Here is a 12,293-nt window from a genome sequence, read left to right as displayed (position 1 = left end):
CTGGCTGAAGATGGTTGCAAACGCGTCAGCCTTGTCTTTTGCTGATTTTGATGTTAATTGTTGAACTACGTACCTTGGTAGACCTGTAGCTAGCTTCCTGTTTCTGGCAATAATCCAAATAGGTTTGAATATGGTTTCTGTATGTTTATAGAGCTGGGAAGGTTCTGCTCTATTTGACCCATCAAAATAAGTAGCTTCTGTGTTTTTGCTACAGGCACTCAAAGCACTTTTTTTGCAAACAGCTGAGGCTGTTGCATTTTGATCTCACATAAATGTGCTGAGAAGCAAATTTCTCAGGTGTATCGTAGATACTTGCTCAAATTGTTCAGTCGATGCAGTGCTGCTGGCCGAAGATTTATCCCAATAGCCAGTAATGGTCACCAGAGCCGGATGAAATGTATCCCAGGCTGTTTAAAAGAAGCAAGAAAGGAAATAGCAGAGGCTCTGACCATCGTTTTCCAATCCTCACTGGATACAGGCGTGGTGCCGGAGGATTGAAGGACTGCTAATGTTGTACCATTGTTTAAAAAGGGAGCGAGGGATAGACCAAGTAATTACAGGCCAGTCAGTCTAACCTCGGAGTTGGGCAAATTATTGGAATCAATTCTGAGGGACAGGATAAACCGTCACTTACAAAGGCACGGAGTAATCAAGGACAGTCAGCATGGATTTGTTAAGGGAAGGTCGTGTCTGACTAACTTGATTGAATTTTTTGAGGAGGTAACAAGAAGGGTAGATGAGGGTAGTGCATTTGATGTAGGTTTATATGGATTTTAACAAGGCTTTTGTCAAGGTCCCACATGGCAGACTGGTCAAAAAAGTACAAGCCCATGGGATCCAAGGGAGAGTGGCAAGTTGGATCCAAAGTTGGCTCAGTGGCAGGAAGCAAAGGGTAATGGTTGACAGCTGTTTTTGTGACTGGAAGGCTGTTTCCAGTGGGGTTCTGCAGGGCTCAGTACTAGGTCCCTTGCTTTTTGTAATATATATTAATGATTTGGACTCAAATGTAGGGGGCGTGATTAAGAAGTTTGCAGATGATACAAAATTGGCCGTGTGGTTGATAGTGAGGAAGAAAGCTGTAGACTGCAGGAAGATATCAGTGGACTGGTCAGGTGGGCAGAAAAGTGGCAAATGGAATTCAATTCAGAGAAGTGTGAGGTAATGCATTTGGGGAAGGCAAGGGAGTACACAATAAATGGGAGGATACTGAAGGTGTAGAGGAAGTGAGGGATCTTGGAGTGCAAGTGCACAGATCCCTGAAGATAAGGTGGTTAAGAAGGCATATGGAATACTTTCCTTTATTAGCTGAGTCATAGAATATAAGAGCATGTCGGTTATGCTGGAATTGTATAAAACACTGGTTCGGCCACAGCTTGAGTACTGTGTACAGTTCTGGTCACCACATTACAGGAAGGATGTAATTGCAGTAGAGAGGGTACAGAGGAGATTTACGAGGATGTTGCCAGGACTGGAGAATTTTAGCTGAGATTGGATAGGCTGGGGTTGTTCTCTTTTTGGAACAGAAGAGTCTGAGGGGTGATTGAATTGAGGTGTACAAAATTATGAGGGGCCTGGGTAGAGTGGATTGGAGATGATTTCCCTTAGCAGAGAGGTCAGTGACCAGGGGACATAGATTTAAAGTGATTGGTAGAAGGATTTGAGGGGAGCCGAGGAAATTTTTTTTTCACCCAGAGGGTGGTAGGGGTCTGGAACTCACTGCCTGAAAGGGTGGTAGAGGCAGAAATCCTCAACTCATTTTAAAAAGTACTTGGATAGGTACCTGAAGTGCCGTAACCTACAAGGTTACAGACCAAGTGTTGGAAAGTGGGATTAGGCTGGGTGGTTTATTTTCGGCCGGAGCAGACACGATGGGCCGAATTGCCTCCTGTGTCATAAATTTTCTCTGATTCTATGATTTCGATGATTCTTTGTATTTCCTGCAGGAATGCTCCAGAATGAGGCCCTGTAATGGCTTTGAGTATTTGTTCAAAAAATACATCCATATATTCTACAAAATATTGAAATGGTGGTTGTTCCATTTGGAGTTGCTGTATTTTTTTTGTGAGGCTGTGCACTATATCATGTGTCAGTACTTGGTCTGCAGGGGTTCAGGGAATTGTCCGGTCTCTGATCTCCACCTGGGCAACAGCTGATGCCTCGGATTGGGAGGCCAAGCAAGCAAGGTTTGATCTCCATATAGTTTGTGGAACAAGTAGTGTACTCGCACTTTTAAAGATTTGACAACTGACCTCCCTTTCCTCATTTTCCCCTCCTTGTGACACCCCCCCACAACAGTAATTCCTGACGTGAAGGTTGAGGGTACAGCACAGAGTATGGGCACACACCAGTATAGTTTGTAACAGGGATTTTCCCTGCTGGTTGAGTTAATTGATCCCAGTTATGTTCCCCTGTTACAAGCACTGACCAGTGACCAGATGCCAGGTTGTTTCCCACATGGGTGGGACATATCATTCTCCAAGCTGTGCTAGTGATTTCAGAATAACATTAGCAGAGGCCTGACTTCTTGGCTAGGGATTGTACAGAAATGATCGTCTGCAGTAGGAGGAGAACATGTCTTCAAAATGTACTGTATTTGCCATAGAAAGTTGGCACCGGATTGTGTTTTTTTTTTTGTACCGATTGGGCCACAGTGATTTGAATGCAACATTTTACTCTGACTGCACTGGAATTTGAAACTAACGGATCTGTACCGGCCATTGTGGGTGCCCAGATGTGTTGGTTATCCAAAGATTGTTTTTTTTTATTGTAGTAGTGTGGTATTGACTTGTCAATGCAGTATTTCTATTGCTGACTGTACTGACCTATTTATAGGGGGCGAAGCGGGTTCTGCAGACACCGTCCGTGACCCTCGAGGATTTGCTTGCAAGTTTTACACGGAGGATGGAAATTGGGATCTAACCGGTAACAACACCCCCATCTTCTTCATCCGGGACCCTTTCTTGGTTAGTAACAGCTGGAGGTAGATGTTAAACATCAGTGCTGGCAGCAGTTTGAAAAATAAACCCATTGAGCTTTACAAAAAAGTACTTTCTTTTCTCTCCTCCTGTTATATGGAGGAACAGAGCCTGGGGGCTGGCAGCGGACCGGAGGACTTTTGTGCTCCTGGCTCCACAAAAATCTTTTATATAAGTAAAAAACACGCTACCTTTTCTGAGCGTCATTCAGCGGTCCCTTTAACGATCCGCTGGTTAAGCCGCTGAACGCCTTCTCTCTGCCTTGTCTTTTTATTTCTTCACCTGCTCCACCCATTTCTCCATGAAAATGGCAATCAGGGTCCTACAATCGGTGTAAGACCCCAATTTGCATATTGAAACAGTCTCCCGCCTGTTTTGGGTGCGAGTGCTGGGTGCCCATTTAAGGACCTGCCTGAAAATTGAATCAGGCATGCGAATGGGTGTCCAGGATCCCTAGCAGATTTTGCTGTGCTGGTTGTACATTTTTCAATGGAGAAATAGGGTGGCCTGCAGTTGAAAATCACACCCCACCCACCCAATATGGTCTATTCCCCCTAATTGAAAGTCACTAAATTCAAATTATCTGCTAACTCAAATCTTTTAATTCTAAACTCTCACTTTATGTTGCTTAATTCATATTATTGGATAAATCACATTTTCCATGCTGGCTGACTTTTCTTGCAGGTGGCTTAGAAGATTGAGTGGAATTTAAAATGTTGTTTAAATTAGCATTTATGGTATTTGTTTGCTGTTGTTTGAGCTTAATGCTGATTACCCTGTGAAGCAGGGTTAGAGGGCAGGGCATAATTGGACCAAGGCTTGCAGACATAATTCAGTCCCCATTTTAAAGTCATGCATTCTCTTTTTTAATAAAATTCCAATTATAAATTCCTATCCATATTTATAATGGCAACTGGCTATATAAACTTGTCACCCTGTAATTACATCCTCCCACAAGCAGCACCCTCACTGGTGAGAGGGTATAATTACCGCATGGCAAGTTTACACAGGTAGCTTTTTCATTTAGGAATTTATAATGGGGAAAAAAGTCGATGGAAAGTACACAAAGATGTAAGATTTAAAACATAACTAGTCAATCACTCATGGTAAGTCAGAATATGGTCGATGTTGTATTCCTGTTGCTGTTTGCCTCTCTGTGTCTCCTCCTCTGGCTCTGTGTCTCTTTCTCTTCTGCTTCTCTCCCTCTTACCTTTTTTTTTTTCCCTTTCTCTCTGTCCTGTTCCTTTCCTTTTGGGTGGGTGGTGTGGCAGAAAATGGAGCTACCACTGGCTACAGGCAGCATTTGGGTTGTGAACTTCTGGCCCTCAGCAGCTCCCTTCCCCCTCATGCCCCATTCTCCTTCCTACCACACTCTCACTCTCATCACTAGCTCCATTCTCGCCTCCTTTTAAACTACCCTCTCATCCGTCTTGCTCCACATCCATACTCTCCCCATCCATACTCTCCATTCTCGTGTGCTTCTGTCAAGGGCGGGCAGCGAGGTTAGAGCTATCCTCCCGCTCAACCAGTTTTCCACCTCCCTTCCTATCTGTTCCCCAGCCAGAGACTTTTTTTACTTTCAAAATTCAATTTTTTTTTTTAAAAAAAGGAAATTAGAATGAGGAAAGAAACTGCCTTTTTTTTTCTCGCCTCTCCTCCTTCCTCCAAGTCTTGTTAAAAATTAGAATCCCCATTTCACAGCTGTAAACTATTACTGTTGAACCTTTCTGACTCAAAGCACAGGTGAGGTAAATGGCTTCAAAGCTCAGCTTGTTTTTTTTTTGAAAATTGAAATAGTGTTAAATGGAGAAAGACGCATTCTTTCTTCCTCCCCCTCTCATGCATGCTGTCTCTTTTGCACTCAAGCGTACAGATCACAAAACAAAGTCTACAACAGGCATGCAATCAGAACACTCATTTGTTTTGTCACTCACATGCAGCTTTTTAAAAAAAAAAGCACTGACTTTTATCTCAATAAAGCTTTTGAACGGAAGCTGCTGGAAACAAATGAAAATATACTTTGCATTTATAGCTGCCTGAACGGAACTGATGCATCCTGGGAAATTAGCTACTTTGCACGTGTTCAGACTGCACAATCTAGGCACAAGTATTAACTGCAAGCCCAGATTTTTAGGAGAGATTTGAGGCCTTCAAGTAAAAACTTTAGTAAAGGCATTAAGAGACAATGCAGTTCATTGGATAAATTTAATCATGTTATCGTGAAATGTGTTATTTTTATCTTATTTTGATGAAACCCTAATTTGGGATTTTAGAAATTTCACTTACTGAGAAAAATGACAGATGAAAAACCTTTTCAAACAGCGTTTTGAGAGAATTGTGGTAACCCATAGGCCAAATTACACAGTGACTAGTTTAGGTTGGCATATTCCGTTATAAATATGTACGGAATCTTACAACACCAGGTTATAGTCCAACAAATTTATTTTAAAATCACAAGCTTTCGGAGATTATCCCCTTCGTCAGACGAAGGGGATAATCTCCGAAAGCTTGTGATTTTAAAATAAATTTGTTGGACTATAACCTGGTGTTGTAAGATTCCTTACATTTGTCCACCCCAGTCCATCACCGGCATCTCCACATCATGGTTATAAATATGGACATAGGGATTTATAATGGATAAAGTGTTACAGAAATATGAGACCAGGAATTGTTTGCAGATGCAAGATTTTTAATATAAATTGATGTATATTCATGTCCCTCTCTTTTTCTCAAGTTTCCATCATTCATTCACACCCAGAAGAGGAACCCCCAGACCCACCTCAAGGATGCAGACATGACCTGGGACTTTTTCTCACTTCGCCCAGAGACACTTCACCAGGTGAGAACGTTACTCCACAAAGTTTCTAGTTTGGTCAATCTTCAAAAAGCAACGAGCTGGCTGAGAGCAGGCATTAATGTGCAGTGACGCCTGCATTACTAGGTAGAGCTTCCATCAGAACTGGCACTGAGAGCACTTAAATTGCTCGTGTTGGCTTGTCTAGGAGATAGTTTCCTGAGTGACGCACTTTTTAAAATATTTTCTTGTACAAGATAGACTGAATCCATTTTTGTTTTGACAGCCTTAGTGGTTTTATTTGAAAAATCCTTCCTCCTTACGATATACACCATTCCCAGAAGAGGGCAGCTTTGACCTGCTCCCATACTCTGTTGATGCTGCTGTGGCCACTAGGAGATGCATAAATGCTCTCTGCTTTTTCCTCCTAGTTTTCAGTTTTAAATTTCCTGCAAGCTTTTAACTTTTTTTGTTTTATTTTAAACGTTCAGCAGAAGAATCAGGAATGAGTGATGTGGGAGGTTCCAAGTCACAAAGGAGCTCTAAGAATTGGAAAAAGAGATCACGAAGGATCATAAAATGAGCAGTTTTTGAAATGTTTTGAGAATCTGCTAACCTGTAAATATTCGAGTGAGACTCGTTTTTTAAAAACTGACAATGAATTTAAAATCTGAGAATTTATCAAAGGATTAAGTAAAAACTGAAAGCAAAGAATCTTTGAAATAGCTGGCTTCTCGTGAGTGGATTATGAACTTACTGTGAAGGGGGGGGAACATAAAGGAAAAAGCTGGAGGTAGATCTTATATCCTAACACTGAGGTGCCATTTATTTGTATTTACATCTTTATGCTGAAAGCAGAGCTCAGCACAAGCAAACTCCTTTCAGTCTAATACAGTGTACAATAAGTGAGAATTAGCAGAACTCTAATGCATCGAATCCCATTTGCTCTTTATTCCCAGTGTTCAGAATTAGAATTGTCTTGCACTGGCACCTTGACTTTGTTCAGGTTTGTTGCTGCTCTCTTGATCTTAGCAACATTGACCGGATTGTACCCTGTTTGTTTTTAGTGGTATTTGTCATTTCTTCCACTGGTAAATATTTCCATGTGATGCTGTTCATTGTACTAAGGTTTTTTTTTAATCCCACTCCAATGTCCCCACTCTGCCCAGTTATGAGGGTCAATGTGAGACTTGCTGTTGAGCCTCTGCTCAATCTACTATGACATGTATTGGATACCTTTTCAGATACAATATTTCTTTACCCTAGGTCAGCTTCCTGTATAGTGACCGTGGAATTCCTGATGGATTTCGTCACATGAATGGATATGGGTCGCATACCTTCAAGCTGGTAAATGATAAAAGAGAGGCCGTGTATTGCAAGTTCCATCTCAAGGTACAGTAAAGCTTATAGCTGTAATTTTGAATGAGAAGTGTCAGGGCTCAGAGACTCACATTGCTGATTTCTTGGGGATCGAATTTAGATCTTGATGATATCTTGCAATGATACGCAGAATGCATTTTTTGTTGACTAACGTTTTGTGCTAACTTACCCATGACTGAAGACTGCATGAAATGGGGACCTGCCACTAACCACACCCGCAACAGGGAAGATACTACATAAGTAAATTGAGGTTGGGAGGAGGCTGATAAAGGGAGATAAGTTTTATTTATCTGTAAAAGTCATGGATAAAGATTATCCTTTGTTAGTGGCATTATATCATTGTAAATAGGCTAAGAGGTGGGGAATGAAGGCGGAAAACTACATAATTTCTCCCCTTGCAAACAAATGGTTTTAATTTTAGTTTGGATATCCAATCATTACAGCTGTTGCTCCTAACAGAGAACCTGAAAGCAGCATAAAGTGTATTGTTTTAATTAAAAACTACAAATTACTGTTTTGGGGCATCCACCTACTACAGAAAGTCAAAGCTATATGATTTATCAAGGTTCTAAAATCCACCATAAATGCACACATTTAATTGTTTGAATGAATACATTTTAATAATTAATGGCTTTTCACAGACAAATCAAGGCATCAGAAATCTTACTGTGGAGGCGGCCCGTCAGCTGGCTTCTGAAGACCCTGACTATTCCATTCGTGATCTCTACAATGCCATTGCAAATGGAAATTGCCCATCCTGGACTTTGTATGTCCAAATCATGAGCTTTCAGGAAGCACAAGCGCATCGGTGGAATCCTTTTGATGTGACTAAGGTCAGATAGAATGTTTTGCCGATTACAAATAGCATGCTTAAAAAAGATAATCTCTGATCCAGATGCTCAAGGCTGTGGGCTTCTCCCTGATTGACCAATTAGGTATGGTCAGTATTCACTAAATTCCCTAATCTAAGTCTGTTGAGGTCAACTGCCAGGCATATTTGGTGCTAAACCATTTTGACCATCCACTCGGGAGGCAGCCTCAGGAAGCCAAGATTAGGCTGTTGAAATTGCAAATTTTGGTGTCTAGACTTAAAACAAAGGATATGGCCCAATTGGGAGGAAGAAACCTTTTGAACTAATCTAATTTGATGCAGCTGCAGTGAGTGGTCAGTTATTTTCAGTTTTTCCTCCCACGCTGGCATTGTCCTTTCCTCATTACTCATAGCAGCTTGTGAGTTGATTTTCCTAGTCTTCAGTTCTTAATGGTAGTTTCAGAGGGGGTATTAAATGGTAATGTATTGCGTGGTAACAGGAAAGAGATCTGGGGTGTCGGTGAAATAGGTCATTAAAACAGTCGGTTCAGTGTTTGCAGGCAGTGAAGAAAGCTTTACATCCCAACATTTTATTTGCTGAGTGTGTGACAAGTCTAAGGAAGTGATGCTGAAGTTGCACTAAGCCTTGGTGAGGCTTCCTCTGGAGTGCTGTGTTCAGTTTTGGTCTCCCTATTACAGGAAAGATGTAGAATTGTTGGAGAGAGCTTGAGACAGACTGAGGCTGATTCCTGAGTTATGAGGAAAGATTGCCTAACTTGGAGAGGAGGATTGTGAGGGAGCAAAATAGAAGTCTGTAAGGAGAATTTGTATTCAGGGAAGTTCTGTTGGGTACAGTTTCTGAGGGAGCAGGGGACATGGTTTAACGTTAAAGGTATCAAAAGAAATAGGTATTTTGGCAACTTTGTTTTTAGCAAAAGGGTAATGGGGTTGTGGAACCGATGACCTGGAAGGGTGATGAAACAGTTTTTAAAAGGACTGGATGAATTTCCATTAGGCAAAGGGGTACAGTACTTTTGGTTCCCTAATCACATGAAGCACCTGATAGGTTTGGAAGGGTAGGGAAGATGGACCTATAGTCTTCTACGCAAAAAATGTTACTGCTTTTTTTTTTCTTTTTTTTAAAAATTAAAAGTAGCTTTCTGGTTCATCCCAGGTTTGGCCTCACAAAGAGTTCCCACTGATCCCTGTGGGGCAGCTGGTCCTCAACAAGAACCCAGTCAACTATTTTACGGATGTGGAACAATTGGCTTTCGATCCCAGTAACATGCCGCCGGGCATTGAACCTAGTCCTGATAAGATGCTCCAGGTACTGTTTAAAGATGTGGGCTTTTAATATTAACAAAAAGGGGTGAAACTCCATTTGAGGTATATTGTCTCTGCCATTCATCTTTCCTGGCCCAGAGGAAACCTGTTTCTGGCACTGCTGCTCTGAAACTAACTATTCAGAAGTAGGTGAGAGCGTCCATGATTTGATTGTCCCATCAGCTTTTCTTCATCTTCACTCTTGGGTCCAGCCAAGACTTGTTAGTGGAATGTGATGAAACTGGTTTTGAACCCGTGTCCTATCTGTCACATTGGGGTGCGATAGTGTAGTGGTTGTGGTGTTGGGCATCAACACAGAGGTCATGAGCTCAAATCACCTTATGGCAAGTTGTGAAATCGAATTCAGTAAATCTGGTCATTCATGGTACCTGGAAAGAAATGACCATGAGAACTGCCGGAGTGTCGTTTTTTTTAAAAAAAACAACTGGGTCCACAAACGTCCCTGAGGGAAGGGATCGCTTCCCAGTCTGGACTACATGTGTTGGCTTTTAATGCCCTCAGGGCAACTAGGAATGAGTAATAAATGCAGTCTTGCAAGTGTCCCCCAGATCCCAGGAGAAAAAAAATCATGTGGCATAGTGCTGCTTGTATAATATCTGTAGCAATATTCTGCAAGAGGCATCGTGGACTTCTGCATTTCATTTGTTGCGTCTCTTTTGGGTTGAATTGATGTCCTGGCGCATTGTCTTTCTCATTTTTTTTCCACCCCCCCCCCACACCACCATGTCATATTCCCATAATGGTTGTGATCAGAATAAATAAGAAAAATACCTGTTTGACTATTCAACAGAGAGCTTCCCTGGTGACTGAGTGGATAAATGTATCACCTGGTGTGGTGCTGGGCCTTACAGATCCCAAAATAGACCATTCAGCCCATCTTAGCTCAGTGATCCCGAACAAAAATAACTTGCATTTCTCCTCTTCCCCCGCTCCTTACCACATCATCTAACTGACCTTTGAATAAGTCTAAGGTTTTTCACTCCACTACCCTATCTAGAAAACCATTACAAGTGTTGGTCACTTTTTTGAGTGAATGAGTTCTTAAACTTTCCTTTTACAAGTTTCAACCTACCCTGAAAACGTTGACGTTGTGCCTTGCATTATTAACTTTATCTGTTCCTTTTTAATAGCTTTCATTCTTCTCTAAGGTCTGTTATGTTTTAGTTACTTTTAAACTCTTGATCTTTTTGCCTTCCATGTTTCTGACTATGCTTGTAGGTGAGCCCTAGTATTTTCACTTGACCAGATATCTAGGTAAATCCGTAGTGTTCCAAGAACCAAACTGCAGTTTTATTTCAGTTGCTAACTTTATCATGTAGTCCTCCCTGTCTTTTGGAAGACAGCAGAATAACCCTGCACTAGAGTTTGTTTTAGGGTTTAACTGCCAAACAAACTTTTTAAACAGTAATAGATCAAGCTTATAGCAGCAGTAACTCAGCATATATTTTTAAGGTATTAAGCTTAGCCAGGTACTCAATTAGTCAAAAATAATAGGTTAACACATTTGCAAATTATCATATAAGTAATATTCTTACATAGTGATGCTTTTCCCACTGTCTTTGCAGTCTATCTGGCTTGGCTGTCTCATCAAAGGCTACAAGAAAAACTCCCTAATTTGAAGAAGACAGGCTGATAAATAGTCACTTCAAAATAGTGACTGAGAATCTGTGAATTTAAATAATTGTTAAATTTTTTTAAAAAGTACTGCTAATCAAAAATATATTTGAATAAATCATACAATATGTTTGAATTGAATGGGTTGGTTCCTCCTGACACTAGTGAGTGAAACTGTATACAATCACCCGCTTTCAGAGCTATAGAGCTATAGTTTCTTCAGTCTTGTAACTCTATCCTTCAATCACCCATGTGTCACTTCTTTACACTACCTCCATAGTTTGAATGCATTGGTAACCAAAATGAAACTCAATATTGTGAGGTCTGAGCAGGGCACTGCAACTTAGGGTGACCTCTTCCAATTTATACTCATCTGACCTCGGGATACAATTAATTATTCTATCTGCTTTGTTTACTGCTACTCACAGTGAATTGACATTAAATGCCAAATTTACTATCATGTCCCAATCCTTTTCTGCTTCACCTTTAGCTATTTCTGCACCATCCATATGTATTTTTGACATTCTTTCTACTAGTGTATATTAAACCTTGCAGTTATCTGAATTGAATTTCATCTGCTGATTTGTCCAGCAGAAGGTCCTAAATTCAATGCCCAGTTTCTGTTGAGGTTAGCTGGTCTCAGCCAAGGCAGCAGTAGGGACTCTTCAGTTGGTTTCAGAGCTCCTGGGCCATGGAACGAAAAACAGGCCAGGGCTCCGGCTCCTGATTGCTTTCCAGCTGTCCCTGCTGTGTGTCTGTGGACATGACCAGGGACGATCAGTTGAATTACACACTGATGCTCACCGGATAGTCTACTTATACAAGGAAGGTACTGCTGTCTGTGGAATGGTAGCCAGCGAGGAAAGGACAAAAAAATTGGGAGGTAAAAAAACTCTTCCATAATTTAAAAAAAAAGTAATTTTTGCTTCAAACAGAAAAGAAAATGAAACTAATCTGTTGTACCCACAGTATGTTGATGTACCAGTGCAAGCAACATCATAGCGGGTTGGTCTGTAAATTTCCTGCAGTGTTTCCCGTACAATTACTATCCCAAGCCAATCAGTTCATATGGCAGTCCACAGGGAGAAGGTTGCATGTAACTCTTTGGCTGTAATTATATGGTACTTGGTTCTATTTTGTAAATAGTTTCTGAAGTATGTACTGTGCATTTTGTGCCAAATCTGTAAAGCCCTATAAGGTTAATGTTGGTGCAGATATGTTAGGATTTTGTAGGGATTTGTTCTCTGTAGTGCCCCATGTGTTTTCTGCTTAGCCTTAGGTCTCTGCCACTCTGTTGTGAAACTCAGCTACCAGAAAGTGCTGTCTTCTCCCTTCCCCACCCTCTGCATTGGGAAAAAACACCAGGCCTTTGTTG

The 12,293-nt window shown here is 41.2% G+C and overlaps 1 protein-coding gene across 1 annotated transcript in view; it reads left to right on the top strand.

Annotated features, from left to right (window-relative positions):
* Nucleotides 1-12,293, top strand: part of cat (catalase) — a 40,062-nt gene that overhangs the window by 11,884 nt on the left and 15,885 nt on the right. The window contains exons 4-8 of the mRNA XM_067993660.1: nucleotides 2,833-2,963; nucleotides 5,710-5,814; nucleotides 7,036-7,161; nucleotides 7,791-7,982; nucleotides 9,135-9,287. Of these exons, the coding sequence (XP_067849761.1) occupies nucleotides 2,833-2,963; nucleotides 5,710-5,814; nucleotides 7,036-7,161; nucleotides 7,791-7,982; nucleotides 9,135-9,287 (707 nt within the window). The remainder of the gene's footprint in view (nucleotides 1-2,832; nucleotides 2,964-5,709; nucleotides 5,815-7,035; nucleotides 7,162-7,790; nucleotides 7,983-9,134; nucleotides 9,288-12,293) is intronic.

This window comes from Heptranchias perlo, chromosome 12 (assembly GCF_035084215.1).
Source record: "Heptranchias perlo isolate sHepPer1 chromosome 12, sHepPer1.hap1, whole genome shotgun sequence".
Taxonomy (NCBI): domain Eukaryota; kingdom Metazoa; phylum Chordata; class Chondrichthyes; order Hexanchiformes; family Hexanchidae; genus Heptranchias; species Heptranchias perlo.
The sequence above is the reverse complement of the archived record's forward strand: the minus strand, read 5'-3'. Positions and strand labels throughout refer to the sequence as shown.